This window comes from Rhipicephalus microplus, chromosome X (assembly GCF_043290135.1).
Source record: "Rhipicephalus microplus isolate Deutch F79 chromosome X, USDA_Rmic, whole genome shotgun sequence".
Taxonomy (NCBI): Eukaryota; Metazoa; Arthropoda; class Arachnida; order Ixodida; family Ixodidae; genus Rhipicephalus; species Rhipicephalus microplus.
Genome location: NC_134710.1, coordinates 453,146,910 through 453,173,953, shown reverse-complemented (window position 1 = coordinate 453,173,953; position 27,044 = coordinate 453,146,910). Strand labels below are relative to the sequence as shown.

Below are 27,044 nucleotides of genomic sequence, written 5' to 3'. Positions count from 1 at the left end.
ACGTAAATGTGTATACCATTACGTTTTCCCAAACCCTAAATGTTGATGCTAACTGCATTTGAACTGCATAATATTGAAACACTGCTGCGGAAAAATCGCGAGATACTTTTCAGTCGTGTACATTAGCACCGTATGCGCAAAAGGGTGAAAAATACAAGATTCCTACAACAATAGTGTCGAATTTTTGTGACACATCGTGCAACCAGTCATGAACCCGTTTGTTTACTCGATGTGCCGTTGAGACATTGGGTCTCAATGGCACATCGCACCCATTATTATCCACGCATGGGTCACGATGAATTCAATACGCCTAATAGTATTTTAACAATGGCAGGGATCAAGCAGTGGACCAGTAAGCTTTGTGGCTCTGCGTCAACGTTGCAGGTGGTTCGAGAAGATGACCGTACTTGAACGAGGCGACGCGGTGAAAGAAGAAACAAAGCCAACGGATAATGCTCGACCGCTTTCAAGTAGAGCCGATACAAAGACAATCAACACAAGCAAAGCTACACCTACAAATTACCCATTTCCTTACCTATCAAGTTTGAAAAAAACCGACACACAAGACAACGACCCAATGACTGAGGTGCCACAAACGGCTGACCCCTTTGGCACGGATGCAAGCCGCTTTGAAGAAATGCGCCTGGCTGGCAGCTTCTCGTCCAGTCGAGCATCAAGCCGAGCACCAAGCCGGACTGCCTCCTTCATTGCCACTGCAGCACCAGGCCTCTCAGGCAAACAGGTTTGCGAGGCGGCGTTGCGACTTTTCCGACCAGGCGAGAGCAGTATTTGTTATAGAAGTTTGTCTAAAGAAAGGGGTTGCGAAATCAACGACACTCCGTTTTGATAGTTACGCTGTTAGTGCTAAGTGGAACGCATTTCTTAAAAGTAATCAGTGTCTCGTGTTTCAAGGGCAAAAAAAGAAACAGCTCACTGGCTTTTGAAGGAAGTTCTAGAGAAAAACTCCGTAATAAGTGGCTGCCAGGAATCGTTTGACAAATATTCACGCATGCTGCATAAGCCGGTTTTCATTCTTGCAGCGCCGCATTGTGAATGCTTTTGACATAGTGCGTTCATGAGTTCATCTACAGAAGTACATCTGGCTAATGGGACAGCGTTTATAACTTCACCAATCGCGTTTGTGTGATCGTCAATGACTGGCTGTCAATGCAAACATACCTTTATTTTTTTATTTCGAATATTACCCGCAGCGCTATCTTAGGCATTATTGCGGGGGCAGAGAGCCTCATAGAATGAATCCGCAGTCGTGCGGCCAACTAAATCTGCTTGGTAAAATTAAGATAGCGATAATTACCTCCTTGACTAAAACACAATTTCTCATAAATAATTGCATTATTTTGTTCTGCGCGTTGACATTAGCTATGCATGTCCTCACAAGCCACTTCGAAGGGGCACCCGCAAAGCGCTTGAAGAATGGTCTGAAGTTGGTGAGCAGTGGAGACACATGCACGCGTCAAGCGCGAGTAATTTCGCTCCTAGTTATCTAAAGCCTCACGCGTTTAGGAATATATTCAAAGTGATGACGTGTTGCCATATAAGTGTATACGCTCTATGACAGGCGCAGTTACCACATTTTTGGCGAGTTTTTAATGTGAAAACATCCACATTTTTACTGAAATGTTCCGTTTGTATGGTTTCCGCACATACGCAATTATTGGTCTACGGAAAGGCGTATGATTCGGAAAGGTCCACATATAAAAAAAGCCTCGTGATGGAGAAAGATCGGCACATAAGAAAATCCACATGATGCAAAAATGTCCGTAGATTACGAAAGCCGCATGATGCGGAAAGCTCCGCTGATAAGAAAAGCCGCATTAATGATGCGGTAACGAAACGACCGTCCAAATCTGGTGCAAAGCAATATAATGTGTAGGTTGAATGGACGTCAACATTTTGTGTATATGCAATACTGTGTACAAATCACAATACCTGTTGAATATGCATGATGAGACAATGAATTATTGTTATCTTTCTTAGAGTCGTGATGCGGGAGGAAAATTAGCTTTTAAATAGAATATATTAGGAAGCTACTGAATTGACAAGCTAGCGATCATAAGTGATGGTTGTATTGCAACAAATCAATGCAGTATTTTATGCAAGACAAAAAAAAACTATATAGTTAATAAATGCATTAGAAAAGCAATTATAAGCATATCGGAAGCAGCCCTGCTACATTGCATACTTTTTTTGTCTGCATGCTTCAGCTGTGAATAGCCACATCGCAGTTTTGACGGTACGCAAATGAGGTGAATTTGCACCGTCATTCAACGAGCTACGCCTAAGCCACATGGTGGTGGCACTAAACAGAATGAAACAACAGCAATTTTCGAACGAAATTTTTAAACTAAAATATTCATAGCACTGTGAAAGCGTGGTGCTGTGTTTATCTCTTGAATGCTTTGTGGAGATTGGAGAATAGCTGCTTGATGCTCTGGCACCACAGTGTATACCGGCGGTCACTGCCATGCACCTCGACGTTTTCTTCATATGCACCTGAAAATGTGAATGAGGGCGCAAATGATGTCAGACACACATGTAAGCACCTTAGTTCTTATGCACAAGAAATATAACGCACAGAATGAAACTGAAAAACAAAGGCCCACAATCCTTCCTGTTATGCATATGTGAATCTTAGAAGAGAGAAGAGTAAAAATTAGTTCTGCCACTTGCAAAAAAAAACAGCACGCTTGTCACGGTAAAAATACCTAGGTTGTTCTTACAACTTTCCACGGTATCAATAATTCAATGAGATATTATTACAATAGCATAAAATAAATGCTTCGGGTACACTTGAGCTTTAGGAACTGCCAGTAAAAGCCGTCATTGTACATTCAACTGTGCGTACACCTACATTTGCTGCCTTTGAACTATACAGTTGGTGTACAATAATGGCATGTTTACCAATTTTGTGACGTAAAACCATGCAACCTAAGAAGGTTATAAATCACCATGCAGGCAAGCAGGATCGTGAAGCTCCCATTACAAATCTGTACAAGCCCCACTACTATAGGTCATCCACACAGAAATGGGTGAGCAAGAGTAACAAAAATAACTGCCATCAGAAGAGATAGGTGCATGTGCTATCTGTAAGTGCTAACACCATGGTACATACAGCGTGCTCATCGCATTTTAAATACCGATATTGAAAATAACTGCTCTCTTAGGAATTTAAAAGGTGTCGTAAAACTTAGCAACTATATAAAGAGTGACTTATCATCAAAATCACCTTTTCTTATAACTAAATTGACTAGGTCTCGAAAATATAATTATACAAGAAAAATTCTGCAAGAGAACTATTAAGTTCGAAGTTATAAGTTTTATTATGGCCACCACGATGATAACAGAAAAACTAGGCGTAACATGGTTAATGTTCGTTTTTAAAGCCTATTTTCACTAAAGAACTATATCACAAAAAGCACAGCATTCAGGCAAAGCACCACAAAAACGCAGACCTCTTTGTTATTATCTACGATGCCTTTGTACTGGTATCTTTACCTCTACTTGCCACCTTTTATCTAGGTAACTAGTGTGAAACCATTCAGATGAAAATTTACTGTGCCTACGCGGGCTTTTCGTCGAATCTGGGTATAAAAATTGTGAAGCTTGAACTAAACTAGGCGGCACAAGCCCTGGAACAGTGAAACTGGACGACCCTTAAGACTACTTTCATTGCTTCTGGTTTCTTTCTAGGCCTAAGAGTGAACATAATGGCTTCATTCAATTGCTGCTAACAATTAAATGCATTCAAAATTGGCCAAACTTCAAAGTGCGTTCAGGCATTTGTTGTTTTTTCCACTGGGCCATTTTACACCAAACATGCAAACCATGCTGCCTGGCGACCTTCACAAATGTGGAGTTTAAAAATGGGGCTAATTTACTCTATCGAAAACAGTCAATCGCTAGAATATTTTGAAGAGAAAAAAACTTTGGTCACGTGGCTGCCTTCAGAACTTCAGAGATTGTCATGTGAGTGTTGTTTTGAGAAAATTTCAAAAGTACCACTTTTTCTTGCTACATCAATCTTGGTTTACATTGCTAGTAATTGTGCTTCTGTAAAGTATTTGAAGCCAAGTAACATAAGTGGAACATATGGCCACACAGGCTTTGAAGATTTCAGCCAAACTGTTTAATATTTGCATATTCCTATCGCAATACTGCAGTTGGTATGAATATTTGAGCAATAAATACTTACACCACAGAAGGCATACTTTGCTTATTGTTAGGTTCGAATCACCAATGTCAGTATATTATTATTTTTGTCCACATTGAGATGCGATTCGCACCATGGGTTCGTCCAATTAAAAATTACTTTTATGCGTTAGTTCAAAGCAAATAAACAGTTCTTGTTATATGGCAAGTTTTATCATTACAATTTTCGCTTTAATGAAGAAAATTATTTTTGGAGTTTCCCATTGACGGCCATGAGGAACTTTGGGGCAGAAGCTGCTATTTACCAAATGCGAAAACGGCGATCACACAGAAACTTAAAAAACATTTTCTTCCTTAAAAAAAACTGTATTGACATAACTTTTCATATAAAGAGAACTGCACTTTTGCTTTTGATGTGGTGAAATAATTTGCGCTAATACTATTGAGCTTCATGGACTATACACAAGCACCCTTACCTATTACCTAGACCAAATTTGGTGAAGAGGCAGCACTTTTTCAAATTTTTTTCAGAAACAACACCCAGACGACATTCTGAGAAGTCCAGAAGGCTCGCAGGTGACGTAAAGTTTTGTTCTCTCTAATAAATTTTAGCAATTTGCTGTTTTCAATGAAGTAAACTAGCAGCCTTTTAAAAGTACATTTAGGGTAGTCGCTAAACTAGATGGGATGTTTGGTGTGTAATGACCTCACTACCATTTTTTATTATAAATCTCAAACTATCATCTTCCTGTTACTGCCATTTTTACGTGCAACAGCTGCATAGGAAAGAAAAACAGAAAAGCATGTCTTACAAGGTGCAGAATGTAAGATCCTGCATATGTTCATTACAATAAAGTGCAGCAAACCTACGTTAATTTTGTGTGGTCTAAAGCAAAAGCAATGTAGCAATTTATTTGGAGCAAAGCGAAAACTTTTCATTTGATCATGTGCGGTGATAGACAGGAAGCACTTATCGCAAGACTGATGAGCCTGTAATCATACCGAATGAAGATCAATACGCTGTTCAGTCCGACACATAGGCATCTTTGCTTTAGGAAAGTCATGCATTATTGATTCATGCACTACATGGGACAATACAAAAGTTGAGCAGGTGAGAGCACAGACTCTTTCAGTGCTTGTTTGCGTGCCTCTCTATGCGGCGATGTATTGTTTTTTTTGTTCTGAGGTACAACATAATCTAGCTGTTTTCTTCTTTACTTCCCCCTATGACGTCATTTCCTGCTGGTCCGAGCAAAGCTCCCACAGGATTCAGTGTATTGCTGAACCAATCATGCATGATATGCCGCGAAAGTACTCTAAGTTAACCGAACAACCGCATAAGAAAGCGGTCATGTTGTCTTTTCATAACACTTGACCTGGCTTGACTATTTAGACACAGAAGAGTGCAAATAGCATGCATTACATACGTTTGGTTGCCATTATTACAAAAGTAGGCTTCACTATTGTAATGAAAAGATGACATGTGTGATGTAATTACTTTGATACACATTTTTTGTGTCTACATTGTTGTTCTGTCGGGTTTTGTGGCGCAAAAGCGACTACGGCTATATTGCGCCGATTTCGTGCCATGTAAATAAGACCTTTGAGACAGACATTTGCTTCCGCTTTTGCATTTGTGCAGATTCAACGTCATTATTTTTTGTTTTGTGCATAATGGTCACGGTTGCAGTCAAATAACTTGTGCTGGTAGTGTTGCACTTAGTCCTTTGATGCCTACTACTGTTTGTCCCAAAAAAATCAGCTACGTTGACTAGACTTCTATGGATTATGCTTTTCGTTCCGTGGATTTATCCATCACGAGAGCAAGGCTTTGTGCACATGATTGCTTGTATCAGCGAAGAAGCAGGGGTAAATTCTTGAACGATTGTTTTCAGGGGTACTTTTATTTCAGTGAGGTATTTGATTGACGGCTGAGCCACTGAATTCGTACCAAGGATATGACATTTCAGGACTCAGTGTTTTCTAGAAGCTTTTATGTTGCTAAAGCATGATGATAAGCACAAGACAATTTCACACATCTCTTTTGTGAAAGCATTGAATAAAATTCAGCCTATTTTTTTAATTTCTAGCTTTTTAATCTTGCATTTTCTAAATCTTATGTTTATTTCTCACAGCAACTTCAAAAATGTATCTGCTGGGTGCCACTGTACAGCTCACTCAATGTTGCAATAAGAGAAAACACATGAAACAATGCCCTATTCGAGAGCCCGACGTGATGATCTAGTGGCTAAGGCACTCAGCTGCTGTCCCGCAGGTCGCGGGATCAAATCCCAGCTGCGGCGGCTGCATTTCCAATGGAGACGGAAGTGTTGCAGCGCCATAGGCTCCTATTCGGGTGCGCGTTAAAGAACCCTAGGAGGTCAAAAGTTCTGGAGCCTTTCACTACAGCGTCTCTAACAATCATATGGTCGTTTTTGGTACGTTACACCCAACATATAAATCAATCAATCAATCAATCAATCAATCAATGCTCTGCTCGAGCACAATGAGAGACTATTTTGCAAACTGGACAAAGGGCGAAAACTCTCCAACTAAAGCCAAGCAATTGTCTTCTCACAGCCTAGCTGTCATTTCAAGATGGAAAGTTTAGAGGTGCATTACATGGGAAGAATAGAAATAAAATTCGGCTAACAAAATTAGTAGTGCAGTCATAATTTGTGTAAGCGCATGATGTGGAAAAGTTGTTTTACTCCGAACCAGAGTAAAAAGAAAACAATGCTGAATATAGTAGCCTTGGATATAAGATCATATAAAGCCGAGACGAATTTTTTTTAAAACAAGAAGGTATAGTAATACCTCGTTAACTAAAACTTGCATATCTCGAAAAATCAACAAAGTAAAATTTTTTGGCACCGAACATCTCACTATACGTGTTATGTACATTTTTGCCTTTATCTCAAAGTATATTTGAAACGAATTGTGGGTAAATTGAAATATCGACTGGGAGTTGAACGAAAATTTTGTCGTTGGACCATTTCACAAGAATCACGCGATGCCGCCACGTTGAAATCCTTCCACTTTTTCTAATTTAGCCACACCTGTCACTACGTCAATGCTTTCCGCGAACGCGAAGTGCCCCAAGTCTCAGCCGAGCTACATTTCAACTTTATCAAGCAACCCTGTGGCACGTCATATGATGCATTCGCTCAGCAGAGAGGCCACCCACCCTTGACGTTGCTTGCTTCAGTCACTTTGTGTAGTGCACATGTTTTTCCCTGAGGTGTGAATTCCATTCATATATGCAAACCACACGGTATTGATTTTTCGCTGACTGTGAGGCGCAACAAGCATGACCTTAAAATAGTGCAAGTAGATAACACTGGAAAACAAGGTTGCCCCAATTAAGAAAGTAGAGAAAAAAGGTTGAACAAAATCGAGCATTGCGCAGGAATCTAGTATCCCTTTGTCTACGCTCTTGACGGTGCTGAAATATAAGAAGAAGGTGCTAGATGGATTTCAGCAGAGCTTCTTCAGCACGTGGAAGTGGGTTCGAGGGTCAAAGTTCCCAGACGTTGAAGGGGCATTGATTGTTTGGCTGCGAAATGCCAGAGCAGCCAACCTTGTCGTTACCACAGCAATAATGATGGAGAAGGCGGAAGCCCTTGCGAATGGCCTTGCTAATGAGGCACACAGACTTCAAGTGCAGCAGCGGCTGGTTTGAGTGCTTCAAATAAAGGAACAGCGTTGTGTCAAAGTAAGTGCACGGCAAGAGCGGCACTATCGACGCAGCCACTGCAGGCAATTGGCGCAGCAGCCAGTCGTCGAGTTCCGAGAGAGTTATGATGGCAGAGTCATCTTCCTTCTTGACGAGGCAGCACTTTTTTTTCAATTGTTGCCGAGCTGCCCCTTCACACCAAAGAATGGAGCATGCTCGGGAGTGTAACAATGGAAAGACCGGGTCACTCTCCTTTTCAGGGCAAATCCCGCATGTGAAGAGAATTTGCCAAGTTGCCAGAAGCAGAGATTGCAGAGACGAATGACTTCACAGACTGTGAAAAACTTTGTCAAGAGGTTATCAAGCAAACAGGTAACGGTGCTACCGAAAATGACCTCATTTTGGTAGAGTATACACTGTGTCAGCCGGATGCGACAGTGACCGAAAAAATTACAGATGCCCAAGTTGCTGAAACGGCCACTACTGTAGGGGACGGTGAAGATGACGACGATGCCGAACCACCTCGAGAGGTGCTGACGTCTTCTTAGACGACACAGTTGCTGCGCTTGCTTCGATATAAGGTCGAGTGCAGCGGCAGCAAAAATCGACTGATGAGATTTGTCAAGCAGCCAGACGACACTTTCCTAGGCTTGAGTGCGACCACAAAACAGACCAGCATTAGCCAGTTTTCCTCTGCTGAACAAAATAGCAGTGTTGCAAAAGCAAGCTGGTTAATGTCTGTTGTATGTTATTTTTCTGGTTTGAACCTGCATGAATGAGAAACTGCTGCTGAAGAGCTGGTAAGTAAGACTTTTTTTAAAAGCGCTCATATTGGCTTTTAGCGTAAACTTTGCTTACCTTGAAAGTCTGTTTATCTCGAAAGTTTCCTTGGTTTTTGCGACTTCGAGTTAATGAGGTATTACGATAAATTTAAAATGGCTCTGATACAAAAACTGTTTACTAGAAGTAAACAGTATTTTGTTGGCCAGTATCTGCCATATTATTAGGATCAGTTAACATTGATGAACACGGGCAAACGTTTCAGTGATGTATCGTGTATATCAGAATAAGCAAATATGTTCATGAAAGTTATTGGTATGTCCCTTCCTCCCTCTTTATACAATGCGACACTTGAAATCTTCTGAAACTGCATAACTATTTTCTATGCCCACGAACCAGTTTTACAAGGTAATGGAGAACACGCCTACAGAATATTACGCGAAACATGATTACCACAAATGACCAGCTAGCATAATTTTTCACTATACAAGTTTAAATGGTCATGTTCACCCAACTAAGGTGCTTGTGATAACAAGCCGAAATAACCTACATGTAGGGAGGGCTTTGGGGCCGTCTTCAAGTGAACTTGTAGTACTTAATGTGGAGTGCTTAACACCCTCAAGTGAGGAACGGCATTCTAGTACAACGGAGAACGTTGGCAGCTGTCAGCTTTAAAAATAACTAATGCAGCTAATGTTCCCTGACACACCTGCATTTACAGAGGCGAAGAAGCTACTGCCATCTAAGGCGGTAGCCCCAATAGGATCAGTGAAAAAATTGACTTGGCTAGACGAATGTCCACACATATCAGCCCAACTCCTTATGGCCACCCTGGTTTAATCTGACACATTATTTTATCACTTATGGTGGGAGAAAAATAAAACCACTGAAGCACTCACAATGCACAGCATGAGGTTCCTCTGGAGTGGCCATCTTCATCCTCCGAGATGAAAGAGCAGAACAGCGCTAAGGCACTTCTGGCACTGATTTTTGATGCGACACACTGACTTTCCTGTTCATGGCAAAGAGAGCTTGGGGGTCCTTAGTCTTTTATGAAGGTAGCTGACACTCCTCGTTTTCTGCTTAAGATCAGCCCACGCAAACCTGTAGATGAGGCCTTTAGAATTCTAAACAATTAATATCCAATTTTCGCAGAACACACATTTCCTCGTGGTACACTGAGGAATTCCTTCTAAAAGTTAAGGCCTCGCATATATGCAAGCATTTACAATTGACCCGAAGATGCACTTGGCCCTAATGAGAAAATTTATCAAGTATTGTATACAAAAAAGGATATTCAGCACAACCACAACTCCAGTTGCACATGGAAACAACATTAGCTGGATGCTGTGGGCAGTTTTCAAGAGGCAGACCTTAAGCTGACACTGATGGTGCAACTCTACTGAAAAAATATGCAAAGATTGCATGATTAATTTAAAGTGGTGCTCATGAGTAGGGAACAAACAGAAAAAGCTCACAGTGTGTAGTCTGAAGCACGCGAATATGTCGTTCTACTCATGAGCAGTGCACAAAATTCTACATTCGTACCAACCAGCTCAGCGACCCGCCGCGGTTGTCTAGTGGCTATGGTACTTGGCTGCTGATCCGCAGGTCGCGGGATCGAATCCCGGCTGCTGCGGCTACAATTCTGATGGAGGTGGAAATGTTGTAGCCCCGTGGGCTCAGATTTGGGTGCAGGTTAAGCAAACCCAGGAGGTCGAAAATTCTGGAGCTCTCCACTACAGCGTCTCTCATAATCATATGGTGGTTTTGGGACGTTAAACCCCACATATCAGTCAACCCACTCAGGTAAAAATTTTGATTGAATTTCTTGATTACGTGACTGTCAAGTGGCTAGAATGTGTGATTGGAGGTAGAAAAAATTTGTGAATTGGCCTGCAATCATTTTGCTACTTCAGTAGCATTACTTTTTTAAATTGCATTGAAAGGGCCTAGAAACCAGTAAGTCATGCAGCCTGCCTGTTTACTGCAAATAGTCAATGCGTTACTGTTCAGAAATATTAGTGTTCAGAGTTTCAGTATGTATCCATATTACCTCCGCCAAAATTATTCTGTGCTGCTTACGTGGTGACGTCAACCCTCAAAAAGCAGCGCTGCCGTCGTGGCAAACTGTCGGAAATACATGCATTTCTGATGCACGCGAAATGCATGCTTTAACCGCAAACTGCAGTGAATAAACATATAAAGCTGTCATGCTGACCTGCCACTGTTTGTTTCTAGCGCTTTCTGCAATACCATTCATAGTTCTAGCGGAATTCATGTCATACAAAAAATAAGCCCTAAACTTTTCTTCATTCACTACATAATTAGACACTCTAACCAGTGAGTTTCCCATTGCACAAAAAACAGCTACTATAAAAATCTATATTTAGTCCCTTTAAGTGCTTTATGCTTTAAGCCATGTTAATAGGGTCAATCGGTGTTAAACACAGTCTTGTCTGCATGAACTCTTGAACCAGGCACCATATAAGCGGAAAGACACACGCAGAGCATGAGCAAAATCTGGTTTCCCGTTGAGGATTTTTATTCACTAGAACAACACATCTCTATCTAGTCAGCAGATGATAACGCGATGAAACCAGCTCGCACTTGACAAGGACGGGCAGAAGTAACAACGCCTGCACCCTGTGCTACCTGTCCATCCTCGTTGAGGGCACACTGTTTTCACTTTATCCTTTTGCAATTTTCATATTTAGAACAATGCTCGTTGCATGTGCTTTGAGGCATTGAAATCTGTGATATCGTCATGTCTAGCCCATGTAATGTATGAAAATAGAATTCAAAGTAGCTGGTTTCAAAGATAACAAAGTGCATTCAGCACCATGTCCTGTAGCCATTCTTTAGGTAAGAGGCTGAATGATTGATTCTTCTTCAAAACATAGCTTAATTGTATTCCCTACAAGACCCAGCTCTGACACTTGCACATTATGTTATCTTCTTCAGATTATAAGGTACCTTTTGCAGCACACACCAGAAAATCTGCAAAAAGAATACAAGTTTACGTTTAAAGACTTGTTTTTTGTCAGACAAAATATTGTTCAAAGCTAGCAGATAATGCTGTTAAGGAGAGTATAGGAGATATTTTCAAAGTTTTTAAACGTAATTGTCAAAAAAGAAAAGTAGAAGAAAAAATAACTTGCCCTGCGCAGGAACCCAGCGTGCAACCTTCGAATAACGTGTCCGATGCCCTACCAACTGAGCTACCATGGCGGCTTTCCCTCCTTCCACTGTGTGTAGTATATATGTGCATTTAATCGTAGGAGAGTCAGTCAGCACGGCCTGTATTCAATATGCTGTGTGTGGGACACGTTTTCTTTTTTTGCGTGCTGGTGTCATGCAGCACGCGAACTTATTATTAGATAACGGCTGACCCATTACCCTCATATACAACCTCACGGCACCAAGCCTGCCAGAATGAGTTCATCGCTACAATTGAAGGAAAGAAATGCACGCTTAAGGGCTCGTTTTTCTTTGTTAGAAACGATATTAATGATAACTATGAGACAATGCTGCCGGAAAAAGTACGAGGGATACTATTGGAAGTAAATGTAATATAATGGTGAAGAAAGAAAGGCGTAAAAAAGGGTAACTTGCCGTGGGCAAAGACTGAAGTTGTGACCTTGTAATAACACTCCGATGCTCTACCCCCCCATCCAAGTTTGGGGTATATATGTGCATTAAATGCAGCAGGGTCAGTCAGGCTGCCTGCTTGTAATAAGATTACGTGCTACGTGATGTCCATAGGAAAAAAAGCGCCCCAAACTAGCCATAATGGCCACATGCAGTGCCGAGTGACCCTCCTACGATTAGGTGCACATATATACCGTACAAAGTGAAAGAGGCGATAGCTGCTGCAGTAGCTAAGTTTGTACAGCACTGCAAGCTTTATTCGTTGGTCAAAGGTTCAGACCCTTTCTACGGCAAGTTATCTTTTCTTCCACTTTTTTTACAAGTACATTGAATTCCTCTCAATAATATTCCCTATACTTCTTTGGCAGCATTATGTATTTGTTAGTTCTCAGAAAATCTGCAAGTCACATGAGGTGGCAATGGTGTGCCCTCCCACCTAAATTACGTACACGAACACACGCACAACTGACTAAAAACAAGTCGCACACCGTTAAGATGATTAGGATTCACTGTTTCAGATTATTGAGTAAAGGGAAGGACACTAAATTTAAGGGCTCGTTGTCCCTGCTGAACACATTATAATGAGAACTAGCAGAAAATGATGCCAAGCAAACAACTTAGAAAGTTGTAGATATTATTGTGACGAAATTTAGAAAACGGGTAAAAAAAGAAAACTTTGTGACAAGCGACTAACACGTTAACGTTTCTGACAATTGGATTAAAATTACTTCCTAAAACATCCCTATAATTTAATGGTAGTGTCGTCTGTAAATTTTCAATAGTATAGTAGTGAGTAGGCCGAAAAAGAAGAAATGTGGCATTGACACTTTTTTTACCACAAAGTCATGTGAGGATATTAAAAGAGCAGAAGCTGGTTTGATTACAGCCAGAATATTTAGTTGGAGTGAATAAAAAATGTACACACATTTTTACCAAAGTTTCTAACACATTTTGAGACATGCAAGTGTATGCAGGCAGTAATGTTAAGTACTATTATTTTTTGTCACTCTATGCTCTGTGCCAGGTGTCGTTAGGGTGGTGATAATGATAATCAAGTACGTTGCCGAGTGCATTGGCATCGACTACACGGCATATTTCAAAATACATCAGCTGTTAGTAAAAAAATAAAACATTTATGAGTTCAACCAAATCAAGTTATACCAACTAAGTAAGCGCACCGTTTACATCAAACCAGAAGGCATAAAGCGATTCATGCATTACACCTATGTTATGTGATTTCAGCAATGAAGGTCAAAGTGACAACTGTTCGATTAAAACCCTTCTCATTTCAACATGCATGAAAAGCACCATATCAGAATATGTTACAGTGCATGTAATGTCGAGACTACTAGACTATGTCTATTGGCCTCTCAGAAGCAGGGTATCTCCTTCACGTTCAAGGCGCAACCGCTTAGCCTTTCCTAAGCTTTTTTGTACATCTTTTCTGAATTTCACATATCAATATGACTGATTTATAGTGAACAAAGTTTCCTCACACATTGAAACCTAGTTCTGTATGTAACGGCAACAAAGAGGCCAAATGACCTCCACTTGTTGTTTAACATTTCAAGCAAATGTGTGCGAAGAGTTCAGAATAGTGGCCTGATCAACAATTACAGCTGCAGCAGCACAAATAGCCACAGGTGCCCAAAAAGTTGCTCGAAACAACCCCTGCTTCTCTTTGAGACTTTTGGAAGTGTTCAACCTCTCAGTGCTCACTTTACGTCAATATTTTTTTAAAATACGTGTTTGTGTGCCCACTGCTCTTCCTCGTTGCACACTGAGGAGGAGCACACGGCAAGCAGAAGAGGCAACCCGATGAATGAAGCATAGAGGAAAAAAAGCGAAATAGGTGAAGGCCTCTTTTGTATTATCCAGTGTGTTGAACATTACTGTTGTGACAGCATATAGAAAAATTATCACGGCTTTGCATTATTGTAGACTCATACACAGCTGCAGCACCATGACTAAATTTCAACGTAGTGTTGGTTTAGGATCCCAATATAGTGGTAAGCTGGAGATATCTGCATTTGTTGGGCCCATAATAAGACGGAGCATTATGTGATACGGTAATTTCGTTTAGAATCCACATCATATGGCTTTATTGTATTTGTGGGCACAAGAAACTCTGGTTGCAAAGCAACATGGCAGAGCCTAAACATGTGTCACCGACCGCTCCAATCTGAACTTGCACTTCGTACTTTCCCATTATTATTACAGCCACAAATAAACAGTCAAATCAGCTATAGCTGTGTGCCAGCTTCTCCTAAAGACAAAGTATGAAGGGTGTTTTGTCAATATTAGGATCAGGTATTTGTTCCGGAACACTTGCTGTCAAAGCATCAAAACTCATATATGAAACGAAAAGAAGCGTCGTTTTAAAAATCAGAAGACACACAGTGAAAGATAAATATTTGATATACTTGAGATGTAAGGCATGCACAACAGGTGCTGCCAAATCTCTTTGCCGGTAAGGCAACCTGCTTGCTTCATTCACCAAACGCAATTGAAAAGATGCCCCGCCGCGGTGGTCTAGTGGCTAAGGTACTCGGCTGCTGACCCGCAGGTCGCGGTTTCGAATCCCGGCTGCGGCGGCTGCATTTCCGATAGAGGCGGAAATGTTGTAGGCCCGTGTGCTCAGATTTGAGTGTACGTTAAAGAACCCAAGGTGGTCGAAATTTCCGGAGCCCTCCACTACGACGTCTCTCATATACATATGGTTGTTTTGAGGCGTTAAAACCCACATATAAATCAATCGATCTGCAAAGATGCCATGAAGACACCAAGCAGCTGATGCAGCATGGATGAACAAATTTCCAGGAATTTCCACCATTCATAGTGGCTAAGCAGCCCTGCAGCCTCCACAGTATTGCAACCAATATGGAAGACAAATAGTTTTACCCAAAGTTTTTGGTTTGCAGATATCCATGCAACACGCATAACCACTCTACAAAAATCTTGGTTAATTTTGTGCTGGGTAGCAAAACGGATTTCAGTAACAAGCAAGCCTCCCGGCCTGTTCCTTTTTTTCTCTCCATTCTTAAAATTTATTCCATCCAAGGTTAATATTGCCCCCATTGTGAACTTGCAGTATGGTTAGGAGTAGGAATGTATTTAAAACACATTCCCATGAACTGCAAATAAGAATGCAAAAGTGTTTTGTCAGCTGTTCAAGAAAACAGCATGAACGTTGTTTTGCTGAAATCTGTGTTTTTATATGCGCCATCTATTTCAATATTCACAGTCACGAGCATTATGGGAATGAACACGGATTTATGCCTAATCAATGATTACTTGTAATAAATGAACATGATTGCAACTTACTGAATATCAAAAGATAATTTTCCCCTTAAATATTTACTGCTATGAACACCATAGCACTTGCCAACATGCATTTTGCACAAAACAGTGGTAAGCTGGGCTAGTATCTATGAATGAGCAGTAACTAACAGTGCAGCGTAAGAGCTAGAGACATCAGTAAGAACACTGTGGGACAAGCACAGACCGCCAACTGTATAACTCATTGCACAAAACTTTCCCTGAATATTATCGGCCATAGAACTCGTGCAAATGAAGGTCCAGTTGGAAATGAACAAGTTACAAAACCAACAACGCCTGTTTTTTCCAACTGGACCCTCATTCACATGAGGTGTGCAGCAATGAGCCTTTACCGGGGCATGTTACAGTGTTACCTCACTACTGCACGCGCAAGGTGTGGCTGGCAAAACACTCCCGCTTGTGGCTCAGTGCGGGACAGTTTTTCTTTTCTTTTTCAAACCTGTAGTGTATATATGTCAGCAAACGTCTAGCTGTATGGTAAACTGCTCCATGAAATAGTTGCCACGCTGGCCATTTATCTTGAAGTGAACTTACGTGGCGGCCTGTGCGAGGAACAGTGGCATCATCTTCGAAAATGTGCACTGTTGATTGTTTCGTGTAGTGCGCGTTAAAAGGCCTCGACAATATTGCTTCCCCAGCTATGATACGTGTGCGTGGTGTATGCAGCATGAATAACAATGCGTCTTGATTGCGAACACATTAGCACTCATTGTGGAAGTGATCGGCTGTCTACAAAACTTGATTCCACATTTTAGTCAAAATAAATATGCACTTGATGCGACGATTTGTGCCTGGGTATATCTCAGTGTTTGCGCTTCGTGCAGAAAAAGAATTGCATGATCACCGGACTATTGCTGATGCAGCATATACGCCTCACCCTGACGACTATACAAAGCCAATAAAGATATAACTCGTTTTATTGGAGGCCTCATGTCCTCATGTAAAGAGCAGAGAATATCGTTTCACATATACTTAGTACCTTTACCACTCGATATTTGTGAAGTGACGATGAACACTACAACTTTGTGTGTTAAGTCTTAAGGGAGCATTTTAAGTACGCAAATGCGTTGTAGGAGTAATATGCAGCGATGTAACTGCACAAAATATTACGTATATACTGAAAATATAGAGTTTAAGATCGAATAAATTTTCATTGGGCTATGAGAAACGCCACCATAATTTTGGTTTATTTTAGCGAAAATTTGTTAAACCCAGCCTAATGCATGACAAAAAGTGTTTGTTGTTTTTTTTTCCATTCATCTTTTATCAGAACTTTGCAACGTGAGTGAGAATCTTTTCCGTAACATATCTCATGGCAGCTCAAAAGAATGCAGCAGCTAATGCCGTGCCTCGTTGAAAGCTGCATTTCACATGTCGAAACAAAAACTAAGTGCGTTTACGTTTATACCATGCAAACAATCTTCAAAGCATCTGTTACAGTCAATGTGCAAAACGTTCGCTTTCGAGGAAGAATTTGTTTCACGGCTGTTATCTGCGACAAGCAATTCTCTGTATGTCAACCCAACATAATCTTTCATTATAGGCAGATACTTTTTCTTTTTAGTGTCTTTAAAAAAATTCGCCAATCATTTGTCTGAAGAATGCAGACACGCTCAGCCCTGCTATGCAGAAAGATCCCGCCGGCAGAACTTTCTCACCAAACAGTCCCTGCACCAAAGCAGGGAAAGGGGGTTGATGTGCTCGTAGCGACATCCAGCGTTTGCTAACAGGGGCAGAGGTCTATTAGGCAACAATTTGCGCAATACATTTTTTAGATGACAGAATTTACTTGTCCCACATTGTTCTTACTGATCTACATTGTTCTTTTGTCGTGCTGCGCATTACTAGGCATTTAGTCACTATGATCTTTGGAAGATAATTTAAGTGTTCCCTCTTGTATTTCTGACAACTGTGTCGTAGCGTAAACTGGGCAAAAAGCAGAACAGAAATGCAGTCCCCATAAATATACCAACATACGTATTCTACTGCTAACAAGAGTCGGCACTGCTTTTATCATTACCTGTCTTCCTTTCCTCTTCGCCTTGGTTGTGCTGAAACAGCCAAACACCTGATGAGTTAGTCAGATGAGAAGTATCATTCTATCGAAACCATAAATGCTTGCATCAGCCGCTACACAACTACACAGCATTGAAACATACTTTAAACATGCTGGTAGTACATTATTTTATAAAAAACAGCTCTGGCAGATTAGAAGATCTCACATTGTGCGTGTAAGTTTTCTTCACAGTTGAACGCACAGAGCCGTCCAATTCTACCTTGAACACCGCGCCGTGTGGCCGGCGCTCCGCGGAGTGCCTCTGCCGGGTGCTTCGGAAACTAGCACGCAATCGCAATGGCAGCTGTAGCGGGGCTTTCGCAGCGTCGTCTGCTAAAGCGCAGCCGCTTCACCAAATCGCGCCTGCTTTTCGATGAAGCAAGCATCACTCGTGTTATGTAAGTACGCAAATAGAGATGTTGGTGTGGTTCTCAAAAAGCGCAGAGGCTGTGATTTTTTTTAAAGCAATCGCACAAGTAAGAAACCGCGGCCCATACTTGAGCAAAACTTTCAAGCCGCACTTGCACTGCCACAACTAAGCTATTCAGTGTAAAGAAATATTATCCCGCAGCTCACATGACTGCTTTGGTCAGCGCAAAGTTGGGCGCCGCGAAAAATTGATTGATATCTGGGGTTTAACGTCCTAAAACCACCATATGATTATAAGAGACGCCGAAGTGGAGAGCTCTGGAAATTTCGACCATCTAGGCGCCGCGAAAAAGATATTAAGCGAGGCTTAACATAACTGCTTGCAATCTTTGAAAATGTTGATTAGTTACGAACCTGTGAACAAAATAATGTGACTTGTTTGCTAATTTAATAAAATTGATATAACATACTTGTTCCGCCGATAGCACTGCTGTCATGTGCTATCAAATTTAACTCGTGGATATTCCACCCTTATGCACTGCTTACCAGCTGCCGTGTTTCTTTGTGTGATTCATACAGACAAATTGGGAAAAGTTCTAGTGAAGTTTTCCGTGGATCTCGTACGGGGCAATCAGTGCACCAAACAAGCCCCGATGACAAATGTTCACTGCTGTAAGCAGTTACGGAATAATGCGTCATACTTTTTGTATCTTGGCGACACAAGGCCCGCTCATCGCTTTATATCTTTCTTGGCTCTAAACGTTAGCCTACTGCTCTGATTTATTGTGACGCTTCAATTTGTAGTGCCATCAAACTTTCTGGTTTTATTGCCGCGGGATAACAGACTAGACGTGTTCGGTAGTACTTCATTACAGTATTGCTTTCCGATTCAAGGACCATGCCGAAAGTGCCGGAAGACGAAGGACCACGCATCGTAGATTTATGCCTTCGAGATTATTTTTAACGTGCTATATCTGAGATTAGAAACCATGCTCTTGCAACTGTCAAACGGATCAGTCAAGCGTGCAGAACTTAGGGACACAATGAAGACGCTCTCAGCAGCGTCGTCGCCAGGTGACTACGAAGGACGAAGACCTGCAAATTGTGGCAGCCGTAGCGGGAACATCCAAGAAGTGCAGTCCAAGAAGTACAGGCTGTGCACAGGCTCAACTACATTTCGGCTACAACCATGAAGCGCCTCTTCTACAAAATAGGACTTGCAAGCCGGACCGCTGCCAGGAAGCTTCACTCAATCGAGCAGAAAACAAGGCGAAGCGGCTCGAATTTGCAGAAGGTCACGCCTACTGGTTTGCATCTCACTGAAAACGGGTAGTATTCACAAACCAGTGCACGTTTGGGACTCAGTGGGGTCGAAAAACATGAATTTAGTGCCCCACGAACACGCGGTATTTGAAGCAGTGTTTTTTGGCTTTCAAGAAAAAGTCGTGTTTGTGTGAATTCGAGCCGCTCCTTTTAGCAGAGCTAGTTACCTGTGATGTGACTGTGCAGTTCGTGGTTACACTTTATTGATTCAAAATTAACGGCTAAATATTGCCAAAACCTTCTTTCACTTAGTTAATGCAAGTTGCGAGAGATATCCAACAGGAAGATAATTTACTGAAGTTAATTAGACACTAAGAACAGCCCCTCAAATTTTCGTTTTTATCTAGGAAACTAAACAATGTTTTCTAAAACACTTAACTAAATGCCTTTTTTGTGATGAATAATGTATGTACATTTAGCAAGTTTATATAAAATTTTTTGTAACACCGTTTCAACTCATGAGAACACTCCTGAAGGTGACTTAATTTTTAATGTTGATGCACGTGTGAATCATATTTCGGAAAACACGCCCGAAAACCTCTGTAGACGACCCGCAGGCCAACTGGTCAGCGGCTGTGGCATCTCAGGCCTAGTCTGCTAAAGCTCGTCGTCTAAAGTTTTATGGTAACCTCATTTTGCTCTAGGAGTCTCTTCTTCATGCCCATCAAACAATAAAAATATGAGTAGCTACCACGAGTGTGTGGCCCTAACGTCTAATGTCCCCATGGTAACAACAAAAAAAATCGTCCATCATTGGCTCGGTCATTACTTTGTCGCGCTACTATTTTCCGCGTTTAAATGTTGCAGCATCATAAAGCCATAGTGGTCCGTTACTAAACTACACTTGGTAATTTCCTGCAGATATATGCTGCGATACATAGATCAAGTGCCCGCCAATGGCCGAAGTTCAATGACCGTCTGCGGGGCAATAACGAAGAATGGCCTCGATTACCTCGTAAGGGTGCATAGCTGTTTCATGGCTGAGAGCTACTGCTCCAATCTAGACGATGTTTTGTTGTCATTCCTTTTGGGGAAGGTGTTTACGGATAGATTTTGTTATTGAACAATACTGCTTCCCAGTACACACATCCAAGCTGACTTCCTATTTCCTGCAAGAACGTAGAGTTGCTGAGCTGGAATGGCCACCACAATTTCCAAGACATGAACATCATTGAGAACATGTGGGGAAACATGATGGCAACGTTGTGCTCCCACTGCCTGCATAGCTTGTCTTCGAACAACCTTTGGTCAGCATTAGAAAACTTCTGGGAGGAAGCCAGGCCGAACGTTCAGACCAGCTACGCCTTGTATGCGTCTGTTGCGGAAAAGATTAAGGCGCTGATCGAGACTCATGGTGATGCCACCCGCTTCTCAATAATCTACTATAGTTATCTGAGTAAAACATATGAGCTAACTGAAAAGCAGACATTTGTAAATGTCCCAACATTTTATTTTTGCTTTCAGATAAGCTTGAACAGAACTTTTTTTTCATTTCTTGACCAGATAAGACTAAGTGATGGTTATGCACTCGTCTGTTAATTTTTTTAATAACAGCGAATTGCAGCCGGTGCATTGCTATAGTGTACACACCTAATACCGGGCGTAATACACCCAGTTGCATTTTATGGTGCTTTTCGTGATGCCTAACTTTGGGGTGATCAAAAAAGTCGTGTAAGCTCTGGGAATATTTTTCTCTTCCGCATAATCACTCAGTTGTGGCAGTGTCAGCATAGCTTGAAAGAGGCAAGGTTTATTACTTATCGGATCGCTTGCAGAAAAGGCACAGTCACTCCTCTTTTCGAGAACCGCACCGGATTCTCAATTCGCGTGCGCAAATAACAAGACTGATGCTTGCTTGACCGCAAAGTAGGCACAATTCAGTTGAGCAACGATAGTTACAGTGCAATAAGAGTACGATGACACAGAGACAAGAAGGACGTCCTTCTTGTCTTTGTGGCGTGGTTCTGTTCTCACGCTATAACTATCGTCATCTCATACCAACTAGGCCAAGCTGCCACACTTAGGTTGAGCGGCCAAGCTCTAGCAGGCGACGACGCGAAGGCTCCGCCTACAGCTGTCATTGCGCTTGCGCGTTGTTTCCGAAGCGCCCGGCTGAGGCACTCCGTGGAGCGCTGGCCAAACGGCGCGGTGTTCAGGGTAGAAGTGGATGGCTCTTTACAATGTAGGTGCTGGCCCGTACAATATTAGTTACAAGCAAAGGCGCCGTGCAGGCATTAATAGATTGCACGAAAACCTCTCTATCTCTACATTAGGCACGCACGTTATAACGTTTAACAAGCAAAAGCCAGTCTTCAGGGGCATAACAATGCGTCACCGTGAACGTATGCTTATAATACCCACTTTGTGGTTGGCTGCGGGAAGCGAACCAAAATGGTATCACCAGCGAACGTAAACAAAGTTCTGCCTTGCATCAAATGGTGCTTCAGACTTTGTTTAAACAACAACATAGCAAGCACAGCGTGCGTTCTGCTCGGTATATTGCACATAAGAAAAAATCAATCAGCACAGATATGCATGTTGCTGCAGTTCTCGCGAATTAGCTCGCATAAGGCCGTGCGGATTCGCCAAGGTTCCGCTAGTGTCTGCGTTGTCAAAGCGAATCGCAAACCGCACTCGCAAAGGCGCGTAAGGCTGCCGTTTCACGACGCCTTCTTCGAGTGCGGCAACACACACTTGCACTGAGTGGCATACTAAGTCTACATGATAACGTGTCCCACTTACCTTTAGTTTCTTTTGAACTTTTGGGAGAAAAGGCCAGTTCCTCCTCCTCGACTAGCTTCAACACTAGCTAAGGAGGAAAGAGGTTTGAGGTTCGGAATGGGTCCCCTCGATGACTCGAGTGCACGGTGGCAGCGCGAAGGAAGAGCCATAGTCTGGTGAAGAGACGCTTTATTGCAGCCTCAGGCTACTGCCCGAGTCCAAGCCCGAACATCCGCTCTCTTTTCACATTCAAACATCCTCTTTTCAACCCTTGGTCGAACAAAGAGTCTTTACAAAAACCAATCACACGTGTGGGCTCGAGTTGCCACAACCAATCGCAGAAACACTTTCATAATAGACACTGCATTGGTAAAAACCGCGTTACCAAATACAACACGCAAAGGGATAGGTTCTCCGCGTGTGACACTCTCTCCCATGCCAGGCCGTGCTGCCCCTGTCGGCCGTCTTCCGTCGGTGGCCGTTCTCACGCTCGAGCCCCGCCGGCTCTCTCATTAAATGTTGCTTCGTAGAAGCGTCCCTAAGAGCGGTGAGTACACCATTGCGCTCTGTGCGCTTATTAGGTATACATGCGACAGCGAGGCGCCCCGACATCTTAACAACAGCGAGGGAGATTATGCTCGTCTCCCTCCAGCCACTATGTCTCGGTCAGCTAAGTGATCGCGTCCCCGCGTCATTCTCAATGATACGCGTGCGTGCCTGCCAACAATGGCTTAAACTGAGACGGTGGCGCCTGACCTGCCTCTTGCTAGACGCTTTTCCGAGTAAGCTTTCCCCTTCTAATCCCGAATGGGGGGGCGGCCTTGACTGCTCAGCTTGTGAACCGTGAGAAAGAAGAAGTCTCCTTTCTTTTCCGCGCTCGAGTCTTCCGCGTTCGCCTTCACAGAACCAATCAGCTTCCTTAGTTGAGGAGTTGGGAACTGGCCACGTGTTCTACATCAGCCGCATTAATTGCTCAGCACTCAACACGCTGATAATTGGTGCCTCATACTAACTCCTCCCCCCTCAAGAGTGTTACTGAATACTCGATGTCCAGTAACACGATACAAAAACAAACAAAAACTCGCTCAAAGTAAACTTACTCTCGTTGTACGCACATGCGTGAACCGAGTATCGCTTTCATCTCAACAGGAGAACATCCGCGTCCTTCTGCGAAATAGACGCAGCAACACATATACATAATGCTCTCAAATCGTCCTCCGAAAGCAAACACTTTCGAAATGAACTACACTGAATATCGCAATCAGAATGTTAAGTCCACAGCGTCAGCCCGTTCGCATTATCTTGTCACAGGGCACACGCCCCATGCATAGTGCGGTAGCATATTGTCTTTTAAACTCACAACACCACACGGCCATTGTCCCAAGACGGGAGACCCACTCCCTGCGCCCTCCAGGCTCCGCATGACACACTTAAAAAGAGCGACGGACCCAGCGGTATAGGTATACCTAAGTCTTAACGGATCACACCAAGAAAAAAGTTGATAATGAACTTACTTCTCAAACGCTACCCTACTTAATCTACAAAATTATTTCCACAGAACACATAAACTACGCCTAAAAGCTGTTCTACCACTTAGATGCAAGCTCGCATCTCAAAAACAACACAACAAAAAATGTATGGTACAACAAACAAAACATTTTCACATCACACCGGATCCATTAGTCTGTTCGACTCACCTAAACATCATGCTTAACACCTAAACGTGCGATGCAAACAACTGTACAGTCATTCAATGCACAGAAACTATTTCAGTGGCTTAATATCATCATCAACAACAATACTCAACCATATGAAACCGACAAAACATCCCTTTTCCACAAAGAGTTACAATCACGCAACCCAGTGGTCATCCGAGACGCGAAAGAGTATCAGCAGCCTCACTCAAAGCGTCTAATTACCAACAAGTTTTGTTTGCCTCTTGTTGCGATTAGTTCAGTCTATTACTGAAGAATGCGACTGATCGTTGCCATTACCCTATCGCTAGGGAGAGGCAACCTCTAATTGCCTTTTTCGATGCGTTCGTGGCGAAACAAAAAGCTTTGCTGGGGTTGGTTGCCGTCAACTTAGAGAACGACGCCAAGCCCTCTACCTCAATCAAACGCTACCTGTGCCTCTACGTTGTACGGCAGCGTGTGCAACACTCTCGAAGTGCCGTTACCGATAATTACCAGACTTCCCACACAAAGCATTTCACAATGTCACCGCTCATCGGTAACATGCCATACTTAAACACTAGAAAACGAAAACGCAAAACTAGTTACTACAATAACTTCTGTCTTTTGCGATTACAAAACAAAAACTGTTTCAAAACGAAAAAAAAACACAACACAGAACAAAAATACGTTCACAAAAATTTGGTACTTATAATCTTCCAAGAACTTACGGTTCCACTGCACTCTTGAGTCGCACACGTGACGGTCCCGTCCTGACAACCTTTCCTTTTGAACGGGGAATACGCCAGACATAGAACCCCCTCGTTCTACCGCCGAAACCCCATGCTAGCCGCTTTTTGATGCGCTTTCTCGTTTTCTTTTCTGGGCAGTTGCCACCGCAAGAGTTGTCGATCGCTGACACTTCCTCTCGGCTCGACTCTAACCCCACAGACTACTGGCGTGGCTGCTTCCGGTCTAACTGCTTTATATCAGTTCTCTTGACGTGCGACCCCTTTTTCACCTGATGCCGCACATCAGCCAGAAGCAAATAGCGTTGCTCTGTCCCGTCGCGATCATTTCCACGGAATGAACCAAGCCGCTCGCTGTTCACATCACATTCCGCAGCAGAATTGCATTTTTTCATCTGCGCCTGCTCTAAAAGTGAAGCGGACTTAAACGTTTGCGGTTTCCTTGCTCGGCAGTCCTGTTTCTCCACTGTGCGCTGCACGGCGTAAGCACTAAGGCTAAACCCTCGAGGCACATGCTCTGGCTCCCTCATCGGTGAATACTGCCTCGGTGTTTTGCCCTGTCTTGAACAGCTGATTTCTCCCTTATTACCCTCATTTAGGTCGCGCAGTGGCTCTTGCCGGTGATGATGAAGGCAATCATAATCAGTGGGACTCAGCAATACCGACACACTCGTATTCAACTGGCCGGTCACTGCGCATCGCAATTTTACAGGCTGAGCAGCTCTTCCCGTCAAGGTTGGGAGTGCCAGAGGTACGTACAGCAGACGTGCAGTAACATTAGGACCGAAAGCGTCTGTTAGCCTTATTGTGGCCCTACTCTGGTCCAAAACTTCAGCGGACACTTCATTCTCTCGTACCACTGTAACATCCGCACCTGTGTCAATGCGTGCGAAACAGGACTTGCTTCCCACGAGAATATCAAGATGCGGGTCTCTCATGAGTGAGTTTTTCATGACAGCAGGGTGTCGCAACGATGTAGCTGGCCTCTCGAATGACCGCTCATTCTGGGCAGCTACGCAAGAAACTTCTGCTTTATTAGCAGCTGTGTCACGTGAGAGCTCGCAATTTCTTTGGAAGTGACCCCGCCGTCCGCATCCAAAACACACTCCTGAACTAGGGCGGAAATTAGCACTAGCAAAGTGCTTGGCTTGCGCTCGGCAACTTTGATTCCTTGTCACCGTACCACGGTAACTCCATCGCGCAACTCCCTGCCTCCTGCGGTCAAGGCTGTCTTCAAAATTGGCAGCTAACTCAGCAATATCATTGGGCTTCAACCAGCCCTTTATTTCCTGCTGAATGACCAATGAGCTGACATCAGTCGGCATTAGCTACTTCAGCCTGTCAGCTATGAGTAATTTCTGAAGGCTTTCAAACGACATTACCTCTCTACTTTGAAGGTAGTACGTAAATATGGTTTCCAGGCGTGCCTTCACTTGGCGTCACGATTTACCGGCTCCTCCTTTGACTTCCAAAAGCATTCTATGGTACTCGGTTGGAGTCATCCTCAGCTCCCTTAGCACCCTCAACTTAAAATGTGAATAAGGCATTACCCCAGCTTCCGATTGATTGGCCAAGAACGTACGGATCTTCTCAGTTAAAATGGCAACAGAATCGTGCCCTGAATTTTTTCAGGAATGCTCAGTGCCACAAAAAGAGCGTCCACGCTCTTCAACCAAGCCGGAATCATCGGCTCACTACTGGGCATGGGCACTAGGACTGCTTTCAGGTCTTTCGCGTACCGTGCGATACTAGAATGCTGGTTCCGGTTTTCCGGCTCTTCTGACAATGCATGCGATGACTTCACTTTCTCTAGCTCAAGCTTGAGCTTTAAGACTTCCATCTCGAGCTGCAACTCGCGGGTGCGATCCAATTCATTCACACTGCCACCTTCCATCACATCTTTTTCTAAATCCGCTATCTCCCAGAGTGTGCCTGAACGCAAGTGCATTCAGTAAGAAAAAAAATTGGGGCCCCGAGAGAGCACAAAGCAGGCCTCACCTTGCAGTGATGCGTCGCCCGATGCACTTGACAGTTAGAACTGCGTCAGCCTCGTCACCAACGCTATGTGCGACGAGCACTTCCAGTGCAGCAGGTCTCCGCCCGGTCACCTCTGTCGCTGACTCAGTCTGTCACATCGACTGCCGTGCTGCTCTGCTCCTGAAGCAGAACCCTGCAGCGCCTCCCCGGTAGGTCCGTCTCTCAACGACGACCATTGGCTCTGCTCTCGTTCAGTGACGCGCAGCCGAACTCCAGGCTCCAATGTTGACCAGCAGGCTCGTACCGACTGTCAATGCTGCTTCTCGCCGCGCGCCAGCAGGTCCCGAAGCGGTGAGCATCTTCTCAGCTTCTCGGACTTCAACGCCTCTTTGCTGCGGGCTCTCCGCTCCACGTCAACTGCGCCAGTTAATTTCCTCCTCCTCGACTAGCTTCAGCACTAGCTAAGCAGGGAAGATGTTCGAGGTTCGGAATGGGTCCCCTCGATGACTCGAGTGCACGGTGGCAGCGCGAAGGAAGAGCCGTAGTCCGATGAAGAGACG

The 27,044-nt window shown here is 43.2% G+C and overlaps 1 protein-coding gene across 2 annotated transcripts in view; it reads left to right on the top strand.

Annotated features, from left to right (window-relative positions):
* Nucleotides 1–27,044, top strand: part of LOC119161687 (uncharacterized) — a 117,821-nt gene that overhangs the window by 69,156 nt on the left and 21,621 nt on the right. Inside the window, exons 6-7 of one of the 2 annotated variants that reach the window (XM_075880625.1) lie at nt 385–742; nt 4,702–4,746. In XM_075880625.1, coding sequence (XP_075736740.1) covers nt 385–742; nt 4,702–4,746 — 403 coding nt within the window. The remainder of the gene's footprint in view (nt 1–384; nt 743–4,701; nt 4,747–27,044) is intronic. The other variant, XM_075880626.1, reaches the window with a different exon arrangement.